This window comes from Dermacentor variabilis, chromosome 2 (genome assembly GCF_050947875.1).
Source record: "Dermacentor variabilis isolate Ectoservices chromosome 2, ASM5094787v1, whole genome shotgun sequence".
Classification (NCBI taxonomy): Eukaryota; Metazoa; Arthropoda; class Arachnida; order Ixodida; family Ixodidae; genus Dermacentor; species Dermacentor variabilis.
In genome coordinates, this window is record NC_134569.1 from 15,473,657 (window position 1) to 15,498,420 (window position 24,764).

At 44.8% G+C, this 24,764-nt stretch overlaps 2 protein-coding genes across 2 annotated transcripts in view; one reads left to right on the top strand and one right to left on the bottom strand.

Moving 5' to 3' along the window:
- LOC142571417 (sodium-coupled monocarboxylate transporter 1-like) overlaps positions 1-6,753 on the bottom strand; it is a 36,257-nt gene extending 29,504 nt beyond the window's left edge. The window contains exons 1-7 of the mRNA XM_075679746.1: positions 6,488-6,753; positions 5,384-5,738; positions 4,659-4,724; positions 4,529-4,580; positions 3,625-3,692; positions 2,635-2,789; positions 475-615 (exon numbers count right to left, since the gene is read on the bottom strand). Coding sequence (XP_075535861.1) covers positions 475-615; positions 2,635-2,789; positions 3,625-3,692; positions 4,529-4,580; positions 4,659-4,724; positions 5,384-5,731 — 830 coding nt within the window. The 5' untranslated portion in view covers positions 5,732-5,738; positions 6,488-6,753. The remainder of the gene's footprint in view (positions 1-474; positions 616-2,634; positions 2,790-3,624; positions 3,693-4,528; positions 4,581-4,658; positions 4,725-5,383; positions 5,739-6,487) is intronic.
- The window catches only part of LOC142571411 (phospholipid-transporting ATPase ABCA3-like), a 252,417-nt gene continuing 230,325 nt past the window's right edge, over positions 2,673-24,764 (top strand). The window contains exons 1-3 of the mRNA XM_075679740.1: positions 2,673-2,803; positions 3,891-4,048; positions 7,484-7,538. The gene's annotated coding sequence lies outside the window, so the exon portion shown is untranslated. The remainder of the gene's footprint in view (positions 2,804-3,890; positions 4,049-7,483; positions 7,539-24,764) is intronic.

The window sequence follows — 24,764 nt, forward strand, 5'->3', positions numbered from 1 at the left end:
CGTTTCGCGGTGTATTGGCTGGCGTGGGCCATCGGTCTCGTGCGGCACGTTTCAAACGGAGAGGCGTGTGGCGCCACTGCCTCGCTAATCTGGAGAGCCCGTCGGGCCAGCGCCTGCATGGGTTACGCGTGGGCGCGATTCACAGAAGCCGCCACCGACAAACCTTCCAGAAGACTCGCGCTACGCTTGCGCCATCGTAGCCGCTGTCGCCGCGCTATGCTTTTCTCCTCACGCTTTCGCCATACCCTCCTCCACTTTCCGCCTCAGGGTTCCGCTGCACCCTCCTCTCCGTTTTCCTTCTTGCGTCTCTTCCGTATCGCCGCTTTTTTTCGTACCCCCGCTGCGCGCCCTGTTCGCTCCCATCTTTCGCCGTGCTCGCTCTCTCGGTTACGCCGGGAACGCCGACGCTCGCCGCAGGAATAATAATAAAAGCTGTGCCCTAAAAAAAGCAGATCGGGGATGAAGGCATCTCACTTGCGTGCGCCCTGAATTGTGGGTATGGTGAGGTAGCGCTGCACCATGGCTTGGCTCACGCCGTACACCGACATCCAGGTGAAGTAGGTGCCGATGGTCATGCCGAACACCGTGTGCCGCTCGGTTGGGCTGAGGTTGAAGCTGCAGGGTGGGTGTATATAAAGCACACGCGGGCCGCTCTCGTGTACCACCCAGGGACACTCTGTAGCACGCTTTTTTTTTTCGAACGCGTCAAATGGGCCATTGAGCGAAAAAGCCAGCCTCTCTCGTGTGTAGCAGCGAAACGGCACCTAAACTCGCATTGCCGTTGGCTGCGACGCCGCGTCACGAGATGCGCCTCGAAGGAGGAAAGCGGCTGAAAGCACGAGGCGTTGACTCGGCTCCGTCGAGGAGAGCTCGCGCCGAGAGCGGGAGCGAGGATGACGTGGCGTCGCGGCGACGCCCTCTCCTCTTACACAGCAGCTGATGCTTGCTGCTGGCTCGGGCAACCCGTATCGCTATGTATCATTACTCGAAGCGAAAAACTCTAAGAACCGCTCAGCGCCGAGGAAGCCTTAACTCCGGCCAAACTACGATGCCGCCTATTCACATACACGTAAAACGCACAAACGCTTTTCTGAAATAACCAGTGGGCCGATCTGAATTACATTTGTTGAACTTGAAAGAGAAAGTTCAACTGTAATGACTGTGGAAGCAAATTTTTGATTTAGGGCGTGAAATTTTGAAAAAAAGCTTTTTTAAAAGTTGGTAAGTTCGAAAAAAATAGAATCACAAGGTTTTCAAATGGTTGACTCTGCACCAAAAACAGATGTAGAGTTCTGTAAAATGCATTCGTTAGAGCATCTAAAGCGAACAAATTTGGTCTGCCAATTTATGTCTTACATGAATTGGTTACGCTGTTAACAAGGGTTTTGCATAAATCCTACTCACATATAAGTGGTATATTTGAGAGCCATGCATAATGAAGCAATATTGTCCGCTTTGGATTTATGTTTAGACGCAATTTACAGAATTGTGATATGATTTTTCATTGATGAGTTACACAGTTGTAAACTTGATAGTATAGTTTCTTAAAATTTGTGATTTTAACAATTTTTATTAAAATATTGACGGCCTAAATTGGAAATTCGCTGCCAGCAGCCACTATATTTTAATTCTTTCTTTAACTACAATATGGTTCATCAAATTTGGTACGGTGGTTACAGAGAAAAATTATTTTTCCTTTCCCTTGTATTTACGTAGGAGCCTCCGAGCTAAAGCTTCCTCTTAATGCTTTCGTATCAGAACTCGTAAGAAGTGCTTAGATGTCCTCGGAATTTTTTCACCCAAGTTGCGCGTGTATCCTTTCCAGCGATGCTGGCCGTGCCTACCATTCGCGGAGCGTTAAGAGCAGTACGCACTTACGGAGCCTGTCATCGTTTGTGCTCGGTGTGTTTATCCGAGTGTCTAATTTAGCTTTGTCTTGTGCTCTGCTTTCACATGGCTCGTCCCCTGGTGCTGGTAAACGTGCTTCCAAATTTGCAAAGCCACCCAGCGCTCCCTTCACTCCTAATGTCGGCTACGAGCGCTCATTGATTTAGGGTTGACGGCCATGGCTGCACAGACAGTGTTGTCAGATATATTGTTATTCTGTTTTGCTCATAGGAAGTTGCAAGGCTTTTAATTGAATGGTCAGCGTTTCTCGCAATATTCATGCAGATATCTCTGACTGGTTCATATATCGTTAGTGCTGGCTCTAGTGGATTGAGCCTGTTTTCCCCGCGAGATTTTACTAAAGCTCAGTGTAATGGTTATGACATTTACTGCGACCGAGAAGCTGCAAGAACACTTAAGAAATCAAATAAAAGCGTTACAGATTATTTCTATAACAAATACAGTCGGACAGCTAGACTAAAGCTTCGCATATCGGCTATCACGAATCGTGACTCTCGTCACACTAAGGGTGTCTGGGGAAAAGATAAGCGATCGGCATTTCGTATATCTAAGTAGGTTGCCGTTTCCATAGAAGCACGCCTCCCCATTCACACATCGATAGGTGCGTGGGGTTAGCGACGAGCTTCCAAAACGTAACGAGCATTACTGCTCACACATTGCATTTTTACACAGGAACGTATGCTTGCCAGTATTAGTATGTAACTCACAGTGCTGAACATTTCTCACTTGAACAATTCCAGACGTCCACCTTCGGACGCCCTGTCAAAGACGTATCCTAGTCCACCGAGGTCGACAGTCCCTCGAATGACGACCATGATCATGGATCCGAACATTAGCCCAATTTGGAAGACGTCCGTCCACACGACAGCCTTCATGCCACCCTGAAAGAGTATTGGTAACGAAACACTTGGGTGCATAACTGGAATAACATTCATTATACAATAAATAAAGTGAAGACGACAAAAATCACCCCGAACAACGCTAAACATGGTGGCACTAAGCTACAACGCGATCTAAGGGGTTGAGTTGAGTTCGATTGCGCGGCTAGGAAAATAAAGAAATATCTCTGAAGAGATGTTTCACGACTCAGTGCCGAAAGAAAGAAAAAAATAAACTGTTCCGCTGAAGCCCGAGCAGAGGCTACCGGTATTGAGTTTTGCAAAATGGTCTTTCACTATCGTGCTCTAAATTCGAAAAAAAAAGAACAGTTGGTGTTTGAAAAACAAATAATAAAATCGTTATTTAGCATTTTTGTTACGTTCTGCTAGAGGGCCAAATACCATTCTGGAGAATACGGAGAATACGAGTAATTAAGACGCGCACATGTGAGAACATTCGCATAAGTAATTCTAATGTCATGCCATTTGTCACGGGCAGTACAGTAAAAAAAAAAAAGCTTTATATTGCGACAATTTTTTGCTCATTATCTGCGAATACAGCAGGCAGTAACCAATTTAGACGTGGGTAACTACGATGCAAGAGGTACTACGCAATACGTACGTGACTTGATTTACATGCTCACGACTCATTTAAATCTCGAAGCTGCAAATTGGGTTCGCTAACACGTGAAATGTGCGCACGATCATGTTAAATATGCAAGGCTGTGAAAAAAGGCCCTAATGACATCAGGCCGGCTGCCCAAATGTGGATGCCCAATCCACGCATTCTCCTCGTAATTGATAGCGCCACGTAAAGGGCATAAGTCCCTTTACTCACGATGCTCGTGTAGAAAGTGCAAACTAATCCTAGAGACAGAACCGATGTCCAGGTGGAAATGCCGGTCACTGCGCAGTATAGCAGACAGGTGGCCACAGTAAGTCGCGAGTTGTCAGCGGTGGTCGTTAGCTAGCTCCTGGTTATATTAATTAAAAAAGCACATAAAAGGAGTATGATCTGCGTACCATACTTGTCTGAAACATTTAAAGTACCACAGAAGCACGTATTATCAATGCTAACGAACGTCCATTCCGCATCCCACTTAGACACTGGCTACAGCCATGCAGTATGGTTCTCCTTTGTATGTTGATGCGGCGAATCTATTCAAGTACCTACTTTGCCGGAGTGGACAGGCATACCAGCATACATGTGAACTCGGCGACATCTGTAACAACGGTGTGCTATAGAACCACTACGCGCAACGGTAGGTAAGGCAGTGACTCGACTTTCTTTTAAGCAACGGTGGATATCATTTTATGACGTGTATCATTGTTATGCTAGGTCTTTCGGCGATATGGCAGGCTTTCGCATTCAGCCAACGCATCTGCTTATCATGGGACGTGGTGTAACTTTCTTGCAAAAAGCAGTACGAGAAAGACAACAGATGCCCAATCATAACTTGCAACGATAGCTCAACCAAACATGAATTTAAAGCAGCTTCAACTAAACCCATATGTACCGGTACATATACCTGCAACAAAAGCGTGTCACTGAGTTTGTGCCGCCAATGTGAGCACTTATTTTCTTCGTCATCAACAGTAACCATCATTACATACTGTTGCCACTGCTGATGGGAACGGCGTTCGTATGTGGTAGCACTTTTGCACGAACGTGTTGTCATTATTGTTAATGAAATCAGCAAACTAGGCAATCACGTATAACAGAGAAGAATTCTTGAACTTGCCTTGAGAGAGTGCCAGGGCGGGCGCGTACAACACGATTGACATATAAATCAACTGAAAAGATTAAGACGAAAGCATGGATTTAATGCATGCGATTCACCATTTAAGGAATGCGACATGGTGAGTACTTACCATTTGAAGCGAGAATGTTACACTTCCCATGGATCGTATAACTTTGTTGAAGCGTATTTCGAGGTACTGCATCAGATAAAGGGAAGAAGGACGTAAATGTTTCACAAATCACACGCGTTCTGATATAATTGATATTAACGTTTGCTTTTGACGACTGCTATTAGGCTGGCGAAATAGCGTAATCTTGTTAGACTGTTTAGATATGCTTTACAATCTTGAGTAACATCTGGCTCTTTTCGAGTAAGATTGAATATCCTCTTAATGTTTACCCCTACGCTTTTTCGCGTGGAAATAGCCGGTTAAAAGCACCGGTTAAAAGCAGAGTTAACAGCAGTTGATCACCGAGCCAGCAAAAACATGCATCTGTAAATGACGCCATTTGTAAGTGCTTATGATACAGTTTGACGCGGGGGAGAAGGAAAATGGAAATATTAAGGTCTTCAACGCACTGTTTGTCGCGCTTAAGCGCAGCACGGGTATGCACCTGCCAGATAATCAAGAGTATTCCCATTTCGATTTATACGGTGAAATCAGCTGAGCATCGTGTTTCTTTTCTGGGAAGCAAAGTGAAAGAAACTGCATGTTGCCTCGACAAATTACAATGGTGTTTAGTCGTAGTGTTGAAAAGTGCTAAACGACGAGCCCAACTCGGCCTTGTGTGTGAAGGTTGAGTGTGTGAAACGTTCGAGGCACTGCCCGACTATAGCCGGGCAAAGTGTGCTCACCTCGTAGGCACTGGTCAGCTGCAAGTGGTGGAAGATGGGCATGTAGAAGTAGGCCGTGGCGGGAATGACGAAGCAGTAGGAGACGCAGATGACGATGTACTGAGTGCCCGCCAGGTACATCTCGGAGGCCGTGCCGAGCAGCGTGATGGCCGACATGAAGCTCGCCAGGATGGAGAGCGCCACGGGAAACGCGCTCAGCTGGCGGCCGCCCATCAGGAACTCGTCGGTGGACACCTTCTTGGTGCCGAAGAACGCGTAGTAGACGCCGATGGCCGCCGACACCGCGAGCATGGCGCAGAATACCAGGTAGTCCCAGATCGTGAATCGGCTCACTAGCGATGACGTCATCCCGTGGCTACAGCGTGTTGCGTGAGGCAGGAAGTTCATTCGACCGCCCGGTGGTATTCAATTTAGCGCATGCAAATCTAGGCTATGGACGCAGAAGATTAATAGGAAGGTAAAAAAATCTGTGACAGCTAGGAACTGTTATTAGAAATGAAATAGCATTTTCGCGAATAACACACACGAAAGACATTCGTTTCAAATAGTAAAGACGCCAGTCGAGCAGTGCCTCTGGGATTGTTCCTCCTTCCGACACGTGCACCCGTTGTGCTCAGTGACTGCGATTCAGGTGATGACTCAAGCTTCTAGTGGAATCTGAAGTGGCAGAGTCGAGACTAGAGATGTGACAGTGTCCTTAACTAATACCGTCTGCTACACTACAAGTACTTCAAAGGACTGGACGCACTTAAGCATCTCTACGCATAAACGTAGAGGGAATGTGTGTAAGGGCGATACGGCTATAAAAACCTTCTTTACATTATTATGCTCTAGTCGCTAATAGTAGTCCCCGTGCATCAATGTAGCAAACGTCGTACATTGCGCGGCATACGAAATAACAGCATGGTCACAGCTGGTTGCGTACTTGAGCACCTCAAGCGAAAGGCCTCTGCATCTGTTTATAGTCCAGCCATTCGATATAAGCATTCGCAATACATTTGGTAGCCGTCAAACCGAACTAATCTACTGATCTAAATTTGCATATTATGTCTATGAAGAATATAAATATACGCAAAAGGCTATAGAAAAACGCGCTGCACGTACGTAGTTGTGTCTTTCAGGTACTCTGCAAATCTGAAGCGTCGTCAGTACAGAACTTCGTCAAGGAACGCGTGCGAGGAGAGAGCTGCTGCAGCCTACAGGAGCTACGACTGTGCAATAGGGCAGTTGCGCGGTTTTCTGATGTGGCGACCAGTCGGGCGCACGAGCCGAGCGAAGCGTGCAAAGCGCCCCTTCGTCGTCTTCCTTAACTCCTGAGAATGCCGCGCGCGCTACCCCTTGCCCGCATGTGTTCACAAAACTGCATAGTTTTCATGGCTGTCCTGCAACGTAACCCGCCTGTCGTCGTCCCTTTGCGGAGTCCAGTGCCCTGCACGCAACTTCCAAATCCTCTTCAGCGCTACATCGGCCGAGTTGTAGCGGTGGTCGCATTAAAATGCTTGTTATTTATACCTGTCATTATAATTAATATTGTAACGATGTTAGTAAAACAAGGATATTTATTAAAGGCGAACTTGTGCCCACAAGTAAATGCCACTGCGGTCGTGCAGGAATCCGCGGCAGTCGCGTTCTCAAACTGGCTCGAACCGTCTTCCTCTTCTTCTCGCGTGACACCTCGGGCGCGTGCCGCATGCGAGCCGGGTCCAACTGGCTGCCCGTGCCACGAAGATCGCTTCCTGTTGTTGCTGAACAACACCACTGTACGGCGTGCACAGTGCCCAATGCAAAGGACGCGCAACTTGAATGTCACCAAGTTTGTCGTGGCAATATTGTCATCGTCAGTGTCGTGCTAAATGTAGGAACTGTGCTAATTGTTGACAACGAACCGGTCGAGCGCGCCCTCCCTTCCTGTTTGGTTTGGTATGGTTTGCCTTCTGGTGGTGGCGCGTACCCGCTGTGGGGGAAATGCCAAGATTTGCATGGTATTACAAAACTGCTGGTAGTACTGAAATTGGTTAAACTGTCGGGAGAGAATGAATAAAATGTAACATATGAAGAACTCAACAAAGTATGCTTAAAAAACTATAAATTTCTCCACAGCTGAGCAAACGTCCCTGTCTTAGTTTCCAAGAGAGGAGGCTCCTAGAGTGAGTGGGTGAGTGAAGCAACTTTATTTGGTCCACTGTAGACGTAAGCAAACTCCACGTCACCTGGCTAGGCCCACTCGGGGAGCATCAGGTGAAACCTGACGGCCCTCTTGCGAGCCCTCTGGACTGCCAGGATTGCAGAAGTCTGATGCTGGGCCCTAATTACCTTCATCATTTCCTCTTGGGTGAAAGGGGGACCGGCAGAGGCGCCCCACAGGACATGTTCGAAGTCCGCATAATCACCACACAGAGGGCAGTCCGAGCTTATGAAACGTTCGGGGTACATTGTGTGAAGCGCCGCGGGGCTCGGGTAAGTGCTTGTTTGCAGAAGTCTGAGAAGGAGGCTCATAGAAAAAAAAAATATTCAGAACGGAGACATTTAAACCAAGTTGGCTAAGCCTTGATTCTAAATTTCTTTCCTTAGAAAAAAAAAACGGCGGCAGAATAAGAAAAACAATGATCTATGGTCTCATCTTCTGCACAGATTGGGCACACAGGGTAGGGCGCCAGACCAGCCCTGTGACGGTAAAAGTTTAATGCTGGTATTCGACAATGTAATCGGATAAAAATACTTTAGTTTTGCTGGTGTGAAAAAAGATTGTGCGAAGGGAATAGGCGGTGTTGATATACTTAAAAACGAGCTATAGCTGGGTTAAAAAAGTCTTGAGTAATTGGATATCCCCTCAATCTAGCAGTAATTAGGTAAGCTGATGTAGGAAGTAGTGATAGTAAAGGGCCATTGAGGGTCGCTTTCACAAGACTGTCAGCCATTTCGTTCATGAATAATTCCTTATGTTCGGGCACCCAAAGCAATCTAACTAAATTTATGTGGGAAGACACTAGAAAATGGAATGTGCGTAAAAGGTTAGTTCCACTATTTGTTGTGAGAGATGAACATAACGATGAAGAATAAGTTATTATGACTACTGTCGATATTGATGAGTTTAGTTTGCGTAAGTAAACACTACAGCAAGAAACTTGGCCAGAAATGCAGATAAGAATTCGAGAATCGTGATTGAGAATGACTAGTCTAGCGCAGGAGCAAAAATGTCAATTCCAGATATTTCTTCGCACTGTAAGGCGTTTGTCGCAATAACTGTATTTATAGATAAACTTAATAAATAGTCTTGTAATAATCCACCAAGTGCAACATTAAATAATGTGTCAGACATCGCCCTCCTCCTTGCCAGAAGTTGACGTCAAAGAACACAAATCTCTTCATTTCAGCGAATAAAAATGGGCATTCAGGAGTATAACTTTAATAGCACCGTCTAAGCGACAGATAACTCTGGAGAAAGAAAGGAATATAACTTTACAGAAATTTCTTACAGATAATGTTTATTGTGCAAAGCAAGACAATGCTGTGGATAAACAATGTAAGGTTAAGAAGCACTGCCACAAGATAGCTCTACGCTCTCAAAGCAATCTGGAATCACCAGCTAGGAAACGGAAAGTGCATCAAGTGAGCCAATACAGCCATCGGTTTACGAAGAGAAGGCCATACCTAATGTTTCTTAGTCGTGGAAGAAGAGCAACATCAAATAAAGAGTCAGACCTCGCCCTGCTCGTGACCACAAATCGAGAATACTTCTGAAAGTCAATAAATTTCCTCGTTTATGTAATTAAAAATCCGCATTCAGGAGTACAACTTTAATAGCACCGACTTAGCGACACAGGTTTCTAGGAAAAAAAGGAAGACGACTATCCAGAAATTTCTTGCAGATAATGTCGATTGTGCAAAGCAAGACGTTGTTGTGGAGTGAACAATGTAAGGTTAAAAAGCAATGCTTCAAGAGAGTTCTGCTCTTTCAAAGCAATCTGCCATTACCAACTAGGAAACTGAAAGATCATGAAGTAAGCCTCTACAGCGATCGGTTTACGGAGTCGGCCATATTTAATCTTTCGTAGACGTGGAAAAAGAGCAACATCAAATAATGTGTCAGACATCGCCCTACTCCTTGCCATAAGTCGAGATAAAAGAGCACAAATCTCCTCGTTTCAGCGAATAAAAATGAGGATTCAAGGGTATAACTTTAATTGCATTGTCTAAGCGACAGATAACTCTGGAGAAAGAAAGGAAGATGACTTTCCGGAAAATTCTTGCAGATAATGTTTATTGTGCAAAGCAAGACGTTGTTGTTGAGTAAAGAAAGTAAGGTTAAGAAGCACTGCAACAAGAAAGTTGTGCTCTTTCAAAGCAATCCGGTATTACCAGCTAAGAAACGGAAAGTGCATCAAGTAAGCCTCTACAGCCATCGCTTTACGAAGAGTCTGCCATGCGTAATGTTTCTTAGACTTGGAAGAACAACAACATCGAATAATGTGTCAGACCTCGGCCTGCTCGTGACCACCTAAATCGAGAATACTTCTCTAAGAACATGAATTTCCTCGTTTCAGTGTTTAAATATGCGCATTCAGGAGTACAACTTTAATAGCACCGACTTAGCGACAGAGTACTCTAGGATAAAAAGGAAGACGACTATCCAGAAATATCTTGCAGATAATATAAATTGTGCAAAGTAAGACGTTGTTGTGGAGTAAACAATGTAAGGTTAAGAAGCACTGTCACAAGATAGTTCTTCTCTCTCAAAGCAATCTGGGATCACCAGGTAAGAAACGGAAAGTGCATCAAGTAAGTCTTTAAAGCGATCTGTTTGCGAAGAGTCAGCCATACCTAATGTTTCTTAGCCGTGGAAGAAGAGCAACATCAAATAATTTGTCAGACCTCGCCCTGCTCGTGACCACAAATCGAGAACACTTCTGAAAGAACATAAATTTCCTCGTTTGAGTGTTTAAATATACGCATTCAGGAGTATAACTTTAGTAGCACCAACTTAGCGACAGAGGACTCTAGGATAAAAAGGTAGACGACTATCCAGAAATATCTTGTAGATAATATAAATTGCGCAAAGTAAGACGTTGTTGTGGAGTAAACTTGTAAGGTTAAGAAGCACTGCCACAAGATAGTACTGGTCTTTGAAAGCAATCCGGCATTACCAGCTAAGAAAGGGAAAGTGGATCAAGGAAGTGTCTACAGTGATCAGGTCACGGAGTCAGCCATACTTAAAGTTTATTTGTTGTGGAAGAAGAGCAACATGAAATAATGTGTCAGACTTCACCCTGCTCGTGACCTCAAATCGAGAATACTTCTCAAAGAACATAAATTTCCTCGTTTCAGTAATTAAAAATCCGCATTCAGGAGTATAACTTTAATAGCACCGACTTAGCGACTAAGGACTCTGTAAAAAGAAAGGAAGACGACTTTAGGGAAATTTCTTGCATATAATGTGGATTATGCAATGCAAGGCGTTGTTGTGAAGTAACCAAAGTAAGGCTGAGTAGCACTGCTACAAGAAAGCTCTGCTCTCACAAAGCAATCTGACATTACTAACTGAAACGGAAATTGCAACAAGTAAGCCACTACAAATCGGTTTACGAAGAGTCGGCCATACCTAATGTTTCTTAGTGGTGGAAGAGGAGCAACATCAAATAGTGTTTCAGACGCCGCCCTACTCGTTACCACAAATGGAGAATACTTCTCTAAGGACATGAATTTCCTCATTTCAGTGTTTAAATGTGCGCATTCAGGAGTATAACTTTAATAGCACCGACTTAGCGACAGAGGACTCTATGATAAAAAGGAAGACGACTATCCAGAAATATCTTGTAGATATTGTCGATTGTGCAAAGCATGACGTTGTTGTGGAGTAAAAAATGTAAGGTTAAGAAGCACTGCCACGAGATAGTTCTGGTCTTTCAAAGCAATCCGGCATTACCAGCTAATAAACGGAAAGTACAACAAGTAAGCCTCTACAGCGATCGGTTTACTAAGAGTTGGCCATACCTAATGTTTCTTAGTGGTGGAAGAGGAGCAACATCAAATAGTGTTTCAGACCCCGCCCTACTCGTTACCACCAAATCGAGAATACTTCTCAAAGAACATGAATTTCCTCGTTTCAGTATTTAAATATGCGCATTCAGGAGTATAAGTATAATAGCACCGACAAAGCGACAGAGGATTCTAGGAAAAGGAAGGTAGGCGACTTTCCAGAAATTTCTTGCAGATAATGTCGATGGTGCAAAGCAAGACGTTGTTGTTGGGTAAACAATGTAAGGTTAAGAATTACTGCCACAGGATAGTTCTGCTCTTTCAAAGCAATCTGGCATCACCAGCTAAGAAACGGAAACTGCATCAAGTAAGCCTTTACAGCGATCTGTTTGCGAAGAGTCGGCCATACCTAATGTTTCTTAGTCGTGGAAGAAGAGCAACATCAAATATTGTGTTAGACCTCGCCCTGCTCGTGACCACAAGTCGAGAGAGCTTCTGAAAGAACACAAATTTCCTCGTTTCAGTAATTAAAAATTCACATTCAGGAGTATAACTTTCATAGCACCGAGTTAGCGACAGAGGACTCTGGGATAAAAAGGAAGACGACTTTCCAGAAATTTCTTGTATATAATGTGGATTCTGCAATGCAGGGCGTTGTTGTGAAGTGAACAACGTAAGGCTGAGTAGCAATGATAAAAGAAAGTTTTGCTCTCACAAAGCAATCTGATATTAGCAGCTAAGAAACGGAAAGTGCAACAAGTAAGCCTCTACAGCGATCGGTTTACGAAGAGTCGGCCATTCCTAATGTTTCTTAGTCGTGGAACAAGAGCAACATCAAATAATTTGCCAGACCTCGCCCTACTCGTTACCACAAATCGACAATGCTTCCCTAAGAACATGAATTTCCTCGCTTCAGTGTTTAAATATGCGCATTCAGGAGTATAACTTTAATCGCACCGACTTAGCGACATAGTACTCTAGGATAAAAAGGAAGACGACTATCCAGAAATATCTTGCAGATAATATAAATTGTGCAAAGTAAGACGTTGTTGTGGAGTAAACAATGTAAGGTTAAGAAGCACTGTCACAAGATAGTTCTTCTCTCTCAAAGCAATCTGGGATCACCAGGTAAGAAACGGAAAGTGCATCAAGTAAGTCTTTACAGCGATCTGTTTGCGAAGAGTCAGCCATACCTAATGTTTCTTAGCCGTGGAAGAAGAGCAACATCAAATAATTTGTCAGACCTCGCCCTGCTCGTGACCACAAATCGAGAACACTTCTGAAAGAACATAAATTTCCTCGTTTGAGTGTTTAAATATACGCATTCAGGAGTATAACTTTAGTAGCACCAACTTAGCGACAGAGGACTCTAGGATAAAAAGGTAGACGACTATCCAGAAATATCTTGTAGATAATATAAATTGCGCATAGTAAGACGTTGTTGTGGAGTAAACTTGTAAGGTTAAGAAGCACTGCCACAAGATAGTACTGGTCTTTGAAAGCAATCCGGCATTACCAGCTAAGAAAGGGAAAGTGGATCAAGTAAGTGTCTACAGTGATCGGGTCACGGAGTCGGCCATACTTAAAGTTTATTTGTTGTGGAAGAAGAGCAACATGAAATAATGTGTCAGACTTCACCCTGCTCGTGACCTCAAATCGAGAATACTTCTCAAAGAACATAAATTTCCTCGTTTCAGTAATTAAAAATCCGCATTCAGGAGTATAACTTTAATAGCACCGACTTAGCGACTGAGGACTCTGTAAAAAGAAAGGAAGACGACTTTAGGGAAATTTCTTGCATATAATGTGGATTGTGCAATGCAAGGCGTTGTTGTGAAGTAAACAAAGTAAGGCTGAGTAGCACTGCTACAAGAAAGCTCTGCTCTCACAAAGCAATCTGACATTACAAGCTGACACGGAAAGTGCAACAAGTAAGCCACTACAGATCGGTTTACGAAGAGTCGGCCATACCTAATGTTTCTTAGTGGTGGAAGCGGAGCAACATCAAATAGTGTTTCAGACGCCGCCCTACTCGTTACCACAAATGGAGAATACTTCTCTAAGAACATGAATTTCCTCGTTTCAGTGTTTAAATATGCGCATTCAGGAGTATAACTTTAATAGCACCGACTTAGCGAAAGAGGACTCTATGATAAAAAGAACGACGACTATCCAGAAATATCTTGTAGATATTGTCGATTGTGCAAAGCATGACCTTGTTGTGGAGTAAAAAATGTAAGGTTAAGAAGCACTGCCACGAGATAGTTCTGGTCTTTCAAAGCAATCCGGCATTACCAGCTAAGAAAGAGAAAGTCCATCAAGTAAGCCTCTACAGCGATCGGTTTACTACGAGTCGGCCATGCCTAATGTTTCTTAGACGCGGAAGAACAACATCAAATAATGTGTCAGACCTCGCCCTGCTCGTGACCACCCAAATCGAGAATACTTCTCAAAGAACATAAATTTCCTGGTTTCAGTAATTAAAAATCCGCATTCAGGAGTATAACGTTAATAGCACCGACTTAGCGACACAGGATTCTAGGAAAAAAAGGAAGACGACTTTCCAGAAATTTCTCGCAGATAATGTCGATTGTGCAAAGAAAGACGTTGTTGTGTAGTAAACAATGCAAGGTTAAGAAGCACTGCCACAAGATAGTTCTGCTCTCTGAAAGCAATCCAGCATTACCAGATAAGAAACGGAAAGTTCATCAAGTAAGCGTCTACAGCGATCGGTTTACGAAGAGTCTGCCATGCCTAATGTTTCTTTGACTTGGAAGAAAAACAACATCAAAGAATGTGTCAGACCTCGCCCTGCTCGTGACCACAAATCGAGAATACTTCTCAAAGAACATAAATTTCCTCGTTTCAGTAATTAAAAATCCACATTCAGGAGTGTAACTTTAATAGCACCGACTTACCGACACAGGATTCTAGGAAAAAAAGGAAGCGTCTTAAGGGAAATTTCTTGTATATAATGTGGATTCTGCAATGCAAGGCGTTTTTGTGAAGTGAACAACGTAAGGCTCAGTAGCAATGCTACAAGAAAGTTCTGCTCTCACAAAGCAATCCGGCATCACCAGCTAAAAAAGGGAAAGTGCAACAAGTAAGCCTCTACAGCGATCGGTTTACTAAGAGTCGGCCATAGCTAATGTTTCTTAGTCGTGGAAGAAGAGCAACATCAAATAATGTGTCAGACCTCGCCGTGCTCGTGACCACAAATCGAGAATACTTTTTAAAGAACATAAATTTCCTCGTTTGAGTAATTAAAAATCCGCATTCAGGAGTATAACTTTAATAGCACCGACTTAATGACAGAGGTTTCTAGGAAAAAAAGGAAGACGACTATCCAGAAATTTCTTGCAGATTATGTTGATTGTGCAAAGCGAGACGTTGTTGTGGAGTGAACAATGTAAGATTAAGAAGCACTGCTTTAAGAGAGTTCTGCTCTTTCAAAGCAATCTGCCATTACCAACTAGGAAACGGAAAGATCATAAAAGTAAACCTCTACAGCGACCGGTTTACGGAGTCGGCCATGCCTAATGTTTCTTAGACGTGGAAGAAGAACAACATCGAATAACGTGTCAGACCTCGCCCTGCTCGTGACCACCCCAATCGAGAATACTTCTCAAAGAACGTAAATTTGCTGGTTTCAGCAATTAAATATCCGCATTCAAGAGTATAACTTTAATAGCACTGACTTAGCGACAGAGGATTCGAGGAAAGAAAGGAAGGCGACTTTCCAGAAATTTCTTGTAGATAATGTCGACTGTGCAAAGCGTGACATTGTTGTGGAGTAAAAAATGTAAGGTTAAGAAGCACTGCCACAAGATATTTCTGGTCTTTCAAAGCAATCCGGTATTAGCTGCTAAGAAACGGAAAGTGCATCAAGTAATCCTCTACAGCCATCGGTTTACGAAGAGTCTGCCATGCCTAATGTTTCTTAGACGTGGAAGAAGAACAACATCGAATAATATGTCAGACCTCGCCCTGCTCGTGACCACCCAAAACGAGAATACTTCTCAAAGAACATAAATTTCCTGGTTTCAGTAATTAAAAATCCGCATTCAGGAGTATAAAGTTAATAGCACCGACTTACCGACACAGGATTCTAGGAAAAAAAGGAAGACGACTATCCAGAAATTTCTTGCAGATAATGTCGATTGTGCAAAGCGTGACGTTGTTGTGGAGTAAAAAATGTAAGGTTAAGAAGCACTGCCACAAGATATTTCTGGTCTTTCAAAGCAATCCGGTATTAGCAGCTTAGAAATGGAAAGTGCATCAAGTAAGCCTCTACAGCGATCGGTTTACGAAGAGTCGGCCATACCTAACGTTTCTTAGCCGTGGAAGAAGAGCAACATCAAATAATTTGTCAGACCTCGCCCTGCTCGTGAGCCACAAATCGAGAATACTTCTCCAAGACATAAATTTCTTCGTTTCAGTAATTAAAAATCCGTATCAGGAGTATAACATTAAGAGCACCGACTTAGTGACAGAGGATTCTAGGAAAATAGGAAGACGACTTTACAGAAATTTCTTGCAGATAATGTCGATTGTGCAAAGCGTGACGTTGTTGTGGAGTAAAAAATGTAAGGTTAAGAAGCACTGCCACAAGATATTTCTGGTCTTTCAAAGCAATCCGGTATTAGCAGCTTAGAAACGGAAAGTGCATCAAGTAAGCCTCTGCAGCGATCGGTTTAGGAAGAGTCGGCCATACCTAACGTTTCTTAGTCGTGGAAGAAGAGCAACATCAAATAATGCGTCAGACCTCGTGACCACAAATCGCCCTGGTCGTGACCACAAATCGAGAATACTTCTCAAGGAACATAAATTCCCTGGTTTCAGTAATTAAAGATCCACATTCGGGAGTATAACATTAATAGCATCCGACTTAGCGACAGAGAACTCTCGGATGAAAAGGAAGACGACTTTCCAGAAATTTCTTGTAGATAATGTCGATTGTACAAAGCAAGACGTTGTTGTGGAGCAAACAATGCAAGGTTAAGAAGCACTGCCACAAGATAGTTCTGCTCTCTGAAAGCAATCCAGCATTACCAGATAAGAAACGGAAAGTTCATCAAGTAAGCGTCTACAGCGATCGGTTTACGAAGAGTCTGCCATGCCTAATGTTTCTTTGACTTGCAAGAAAAACAACATCAAAGAATGTGTCAGACCTCGCCCTGCTCGTGACCACAAATCGAGAATACTTCTCAAAGAACATAAATTTCCTCGTTTCAGTAATTAAAAATCCACATTCAGGAGTGTAACTTTAATAGCACCGACTTAGCGACAGAGGAATCTCGGATAAAAAGGAAGACGACTTTCCAGAAATTTATTGTAGATAATGTCGATTGTGCAAAGCATGACGTTGTTGTGGAGTAAAAAATGTAAGGTAAAGAAGCACTGCCACAAGATAGTTCTGGTCTTTCAAAGCAATCCAGCATTACCAGCTAAGAAACGGAAAGTGCATCAAGTAAGCCTCTACAGCGATCGATTTGCGAAGAGTCGGCCATGCCTAATGTTTCTTAGACGTGGAAGAAGAACAACATCAAATAATGTGTCAGAACTCGCCCTGCTCGTGACCACCCAAATCGAGAATACTTCTCAAAGAACGTAAATTTCCTGGTTTCAGCAATTAAATATCCGCATTCAGGAGTATAACTTCAATAGCACCGATTTAGCGACAGAGGATTCTAGAAAAAAAAGGAAGCGACTTAAGGGAAATTTCTTGTATATAATGTGGATTCTGCAATGCAAGGCGTTTTTGTGAAGTGAACAACGTAAGGCTCAGTAGCAATGCTAAAAGAAAGTTCTGCTCTCACAAAGCAATCCGGCATAACCAGCTAAAAAAGGGAAAGTGCAACAAGTAAGCCTCTACAGCGATCGGTTTACTAAGTGTCGGCCATAGCTAATGTTTCTTTGTCGTGGAAGAAGAGCAACATCAAATAATGTGTCAGACCTCGCCGTGCTCGTGACCACAAATCGAGAATACTTTTTAAAGAACATAAATTTCCTCGTTTGAGTAATTAATAATCCGCATTCAGGAGTATAACTTTAATAGCACCGACTTAACGACAGATCTTTCTAGGAAAAAAAGGAAGGCGACTTTCCAGAAATTTCTTGTAGATAATGTCGACTGTGCAAAGCATGACGTTGTTGTGGAGTAAAAAATGTAAGGTTAAGAAGCACTGCCACAAGATATTTCTGGTCTTTCAAAGCAATCCGGTATTAGCAGCTAAGAAACGGAAAGTGCATCAAGTAATCCTCTACAGCGATCGGTTTGCGAAGAGTCTGCCATGCCTAATGTTTCTTAGACGTGGAAGAAGAACAACATCGAATAATGTGTCAGACCTCGCCCTGCTCGTGACCACCCAAAACGAGAATACTTCTCAAAGAACATAAATTTCCTGGTTTCAGTAATTCAAAATCCGCATTCAGGAGTATAAAGTTAATAGCACCGACTTACCGACACAGGATTCTAGGAAAAACAGGAAGACGACTATCCAGAAATTTCTTGCAGATAATGTCGATTGTGCAAAGCGTGACGTTGTTGTGGAGTAAAAAATGTAAGGTTAAGAAGCACTGCCACAAGATATTTCTAGTCTTTCAAAGCAATCCGGTATTAGCAGCTTAGAAATGGAAAGTGCATCAAGTAAGCCTCTACAGCGATCGGTTTACGAAGAGTCGGCCATACCTAACGTTTCTTAGCCGTGGAAGAAGAGCAACATCAAATAATTTGTCAGACCTCGCCCTGCTCGTGAGCCACAAATCGAGAATACTTCTCAAAGACATAAATTTCTTCGTTTCAGGAATTAAAAATCCGTATCAGGAGTATAACTTTAAGAGCACCGACTTAGTGACAGAGGATTCTAGGAAAATAGGAATACGACTTTACAGAAATTTCTTGCAGATAATGTCGATTGTGCAAAGGAAGACGTTGTTGTGGAGTAAGCAATGCAAGGTTAAGAAATACTGCCGCAAGATAGTTCTGCTCTTTGAAAGGAATCTGGGATCACCAGCTAAGAAACGGAAGGTGCATCAAGTAAGCCTCTGCAGCGATCGGTTTACGAAGAGTCGGCCATACCTAACGTTTCTTAGTCGTGGAAGAAGAGCAACATCAAATAATGTGTCAGACCTCGCCATGGTCGTGACCACAAATCTGGAATACTTCTCAAAGACATAAATTTCTTCGTTTCAGTAATTAAAAATCCGCATCAGGAGTATAACTTTAATAGCACCGACTTAGTGACAGAGGATTCTAGGAAAATAGGAAGACGACTTTACAGAAATTTCTTGCAGATAATGTCGATTGTGCAAAGGAAGACGTTGTTGTGGAGTAAGCAATGCAAGGTTAAGAAGCACTGCCGCAAGATAGTTCTGCTCTTTGAAAGGAATCTGGGATCACCAGCTAAGAAACTGAAAGTGCATCAAGTAAGCCTCTGCAGCGATCGGTTTAGGAAGAGTCGGCCATACCTAACGTTTCTTAGTCGTGGAAGAAGAGCAACATCAAATAATGCGTCAGACCTCGCCCTGGTCGTGACCACAAATCGAGAATACTTCTCAAGGAACATAAATTCCCTGGTTTCAGTAATTAAAGATCCACATTCAGGAGTATAACATTAATAGCATCCGACTTAGCGACAGAGAACTCTCGGATGAAAAGGAAGACGACTTTCCAGAAATTTCTTGTAGATAAGAAAACGCCGCTAGGGGGCCGAGCCGACAAGACGGGATGCACATGGGCTCCCAAAACTTTCCCTGATTGTGGCGGAAAAAGGCAGTTCTCGAGTCTAGAACTACCACATCTCACACAGGAAGGTCGACGGACTACGAAGACATCGGGATTATCCCAGGTGGGCGATTTTTTGAGCCACAAAGGCAGTTTTAATACACTGCCACGCCGGCGGCCTGGCTAACCCTAACTAGCTGGGTCTACGACGCCACTGTTCCCACCACTTCGGCGGGAACGCCGCCTGTCTCGGGTGCGGTCGGGCCCCCGCTTCGCCACGAGACGCGAGGATGGACGTCGTAGAAGTGGAAGGGGAGACAATTTCCCCGGAAGAATATGACGACCAGGGCTGAATTGCGGCTCACGAACGCCGCAGTAACGCCAAGAGACGCCCAGACGTCGATGAACGATCCAAGAACATCGGAGACTCGCCGGTCTCAACGGCGTGGAAAACCACGAACGCACGAATTCTACAGCGACCAATGGCCCCGAGGCAACCGCAGCTACCGGAGGATGACTACAAGGTCGTGATCCGCCCGAGAGGTGGGCTCGACATGGCGCAACAACGCATTGCGTACATAAAGGATGGCGTTCTGCTGGCAGCCGCATTGACACCAGAAAATGCCGGAGAAGATACGCTACGCATCAATCCGAGACAAAACACCATGATCATGAGCACGCCGAAACTGGAGAATGCGAAACGCTACAGCAAGATACGGGAAATCCAACTTGGATCGAACACATACAGTACGGCCGCTTACATTACTGCGCCGGAGAACAGCTCCAAGGGAGTCATACACGGTATACCGGAATACGACACGCCTGAAGACGTTGAAAAAAGCCTGGTGAACTGCAGAAATCCGACTATACTACACGCAAGACGCATGGGCCGCACCGATTCGGTTGTGATAGTATTTGAAGGAACGTACGTACCACACTACGTGTACTACCGTGGAGCTGAATACCGATGCCTACTATATCGTAAGCAGTACGAAACATGTACCACCTGTGGCCGCCTCGGCCACCGAGCGGATGTCTGCCCGACACCGAACAGCAAGAAATGTCGCGGGTGCGGAACTCTCAATCCACCCGAAGATCATCAGTGCGAGCCAAGATGCTTCATGTGTGGGAAGGGACACCTCACAGGAGACAAAAAGTGCCGTGAACGGTTCAAGATCCCATATCTTCTCAGAAAGAGGCAGTGGAAGCAACAACAACAACAACAACAACAACAACAACAACAACAACAACAACAACAACAACAACAACACCGGAATGAACATCCACCGAAGAAAGCAATGGCGGACAATCGCCCAAGTCGGTCCAGGGAGCGGTCGGGCAGCACCGAATCGCACAAGGGATCGACATGGACCAACAGCCACGGCAGCAGACACCGCGACAGGAGCCGCTCTAGCTCCTTCCCAAGACTCCCCGGTGGAGGCGGCGACTCCAACTCCATGTCCCGGTCCAGGTCCCGGCCCAGGTCTGAATCGAGATCGAGAGGATCCCCACTGCGCGGAACCCCGGAGGGCTCTGGCGGGTACGACGGCAACAAAACGCAGGTGAGCTGGGCAGACACGGTCTCCGGCGCTGTTTCTCCATCTAATATAACGCCTAAAATGGAAGGGTCCGCCCTGGAGCAGGAAATGATCCAAATTAGAAAATTTCTAGCGCAAATTACTCGTGAAAATGCTAAGCAGAGGGAGGAAATTCAACAATTAAAGCGAGAAAACGCTAGGCTTCAGCAGAATAGGACACACGAGCCAAGTCACACGCCTACCGCCAGTACGGCACAGACGCCTAGCCGCGAGTCAACGCCCGCTCTCGCGCAAATGACAGGGACGCCGCCCCACAAAAGAAAAGCCGAAGACGCGCCAGACGCGCAAAGCAGCGTCTCAACGCAGTTAGAAAAACAAGTAGAGGGAATGTTTGTGGAGTTAACCAAGACGCTACAACAACAATTCGCCGGGTTACAAGCACAGTTCGTGGAAATTATACAAAGAATAGAAGGCATTGAAACCCGATTAACAGTTGTTGAAAACGCGCAAAAGGACTTGAGGCCTGCGGGAGTGGGACCGGTAAAAGCGACCACCAAACCATATCATCGACCCGTAGTGACAGAAACCAGTAAAGTCACCGGGGAGAATTAACAATTAAACATGGCTCCGCGTAATAAATACATAATATGGCAATGGAACTGTCGCGGGTATCGCCGGAAACGGGGACACCTGCAGCAGTTCCTAAGTAGCAAGGAGGCCCCAGACGTCATCGCCCTCCAAGAAACGGGGGGACTGGCTAAATTATCCGGTTACAAAGCATACGGTGCTTCCGCCGAGAAGGCGTCTGTTACAACTCTCGTACATAGAAACCTTACGGTCATAGAACACACCACTGGCGTGACCGGTGTAGACCACGTCCTGATTGAAATCATTCCCATGCGCAAGGGAGAAGGAAGCCTTTTCATCTTAAATGTATACAGTAGCCCTCGACACAAGATGAGATTCGGCCCACTTTTTCGTAAATCTTTAAATTTAGCAGAAAAAAATGCAATGGTAATTGTAGGGGACTTTAATGCACCCCACGCGGCTTGGGGATACCGTTTGGAGAGCGTCAAGGGTCGTAATCTATGGCTAGACGCTCAGCAGGAGGGTCTCACTCTCATAACGGATCCACAGGCGCCCACTAGAATGGGTAACAGTGTCAGCAATGACACCACACCAGACCTAACTTTTACAAAGAACACACCTGATGCAAAATGGATAAACACGCAAGAAAATCTGGGTAGTGATCACTTCATTGTAGCAACAACTGTACACGCAGGCCCATCACGAAAGAAAGGCAGAAAAATAACAATTGTCGAATGGGACTCCTTCCGCAAAATCCGGGAGGAGGAAGCTGATGAAGTCATACATGACATCGATATTTGGACTAAAAAACTTCATCAAAGTGTGATACGAGCCACTAAGACTATTCCGGAAAAAGCAGGGATAGAGGAGGCGGACAGCAAACTCCTACATATGTGGGAGGCAAAAGGCAGTATGCAGAAACGCTGGAAGCAGCAAAAACTTAATAGAAACCTGAGAAGGAAAATCGCCATGCTCAATAAGGAAATAGAGGACTATGCGAATAGATTAAGCCGTCAAAATTGGGAGGCCACGTGCAACGCCATGGAGAGACAGATAGGGCTACCTAAAACCTGGAATCTTCTGCGTTATCTTTTAGACCCGGAAAACAGCAAGTCCACACAACGACACTGCCTGTACAAAATAATTCACAGATACAAAGGCACGGAAGAAGAACTTTTACAGGAACTACAAAGTCTATACGTAGGAAATACAACCAAAGAACAACAACATCCGTACACTGGTAAGGAAAACCCGTATCTTGACAGCCCCATAACCGAGGCTGAAGTTCGAGCGGAACTCATCAGGCTCAACACGAAATCCACGCCAGGACCGGATGGAATCACCAACAAGATCCTGAGAAATCTCGATGATGAATCTATCTCGGCCCTCACCAAGTATATTAATACCTGCTGGGAACAGGGTAATATTCCACTTCAATGGAAAACCGCCCGGGTTATAATGATTCCAAAGCCGGGAAAGAAACTTCAACTTGAGAATCTCAGGCCTATATCGTTAACGTCGTGTGCTGGCAAGCTCATGGAGCACGTCATCCTCACACGTCTAACTAATTACATGGAAGATAACGGCCTTTTCCCGCACACCATGATTGGATTTAGACCAAAACTGTCTACACAAGACATTCTGTTGCAAATCAAACACCAAATAATAGACGCGGGACCTCAAACACTAGATACAAAAGCTATCCTTGGTCTTGATCTTACGAGGGCCTTTGATATTATCACCCACAGGGCTATTTTAGAAAACTTGCAAGGCCTAGGAGTGGGCCAACGAACCCACGCGTATGTTAAAGACTTCCTCTCTGACCGTGTTGCGCAAATCACAATCGGTGAAGTGAAATCCAAAGAGATAAAACTCGGAAGCCGGGGCACACCACAAGGATCAGTCTTATCTCCCTTTCTTTTTAATGTAGCTATGATTGGCCTGCCAGCAGAACTAGAAAATATAGAAGGATTACAGCATAGCCTGTACGCCGATGATATCACCCTTTGAGTAACAGGTGGAAGTGATGGGCAGATTGAGGAAATCCTCCAAACAGCCGTGCATACAGTTGAGAAATATGTTGTGGATAAAGGATTGAGATGCTCGCCGCAAAAATCAGAATTACTTCTATACCGACAGACACGGAGGGGCCGTAAGAGTTCTACGGATAAACCAAACATCACGCTTTTTGTAAATGGCAACCAAATACCTATTGTCGACAGCATTAGAGTCCTCGGACTCCACGTATCAGCTAACGGTCACAACGGGGAAACAATCAGAATACTAGAAAACAGCGCACAACAAACAATGAGACTAATTAAGAGAATAGCTAATCGCCATTATGGGATGAAAGAGAACAATCTGGTACGACTAGTCCAGGCTTTTGTCATCAGCCGCATAGTATATGTAACCCCTTACCTAAATCTCCAAATAGCAGAAAAGACAAAAATCGACGGCATCATTAGACGATCATTCAAACAAGCCATAGGTTTGCCGATAAACACATCAAATGACAGGCTCCTAGCCTTAGGTGTCCACAACACGCTCGAAGAACTCATAGAAGCCCATACGATAGCGCAATATGAAAGACTCTCGCAAACACCTACTGGCAGACACATACTTAACAAGCTTAGAGTAACATACGCATCACAGTATGGCACTAAAGTAGACATTCCCCACGACATGAGGAAGCAGCTTATTATCCCACCGCTACCCAAAAACATGCATCCCGAACACCACAGGGAGAGGCGGGAGGAAAGGGCAAGGGCTATACACAGGAGATTCCAACGCTCTCAGGACGTGGTGTACGTCGACGCGGCAGAGTACACGACTACTCAGAATATGTGTATCGTTGCAGTGAACTCGGAAGGTGAGCGTAAGGTCAGCGGATCTATTAAAACTAACAGAGCCGAGGTGGCTGAGGAATCGGCCATTGCTCTCGCGATGGCTTCCACACTGGCCACGATAATAGTCAGTGATTCTAAAACCGCCATTTTAAATTACGCAAAGGGACGCATCTCGCCGGAATCACAACGTATCCTGGAAAACTTTCGCGGTGAGCGGGTTGTCCATATCATCTGGGCGCCTGCGCACTCCTCTTTCCCCGGCAATGAGGCGGCCGACACCGTGGCTCGAGGACTCACAAACCGAGCCACCGGGGCGCCGCGGTTGGGGCTGACAGGGGACCGGATGGTTGGCTATAGGGAGATAACTAATCATTACAGATTGGGGAGGGTGCGTTTTCCTCCCGCACACCCATCACTTAATAAGCAGCAGGCGGTGGCATGGCGCCTCCTTCAAACAAATACATATCCGAATCCGGTGACTTACAATCATTATTACCCAGACCAATATTCGGCCAATTGTAATCTTTGTCAGGAAAGGGCGGACCTGGATCACATTATCTGGGCCTGCCCTCGGGCGCCCCGACAGGGCCAAAAAATTCAGGATGGGAAGCAGTGGGAGACCGTGTTGCTCAGCTCGGCCCCCGAAGACCAACTTCTGGCTGTCCAGCAGGCCGAGGATGCCGCTAGAGCTCAAGGGCTTCTGGCCG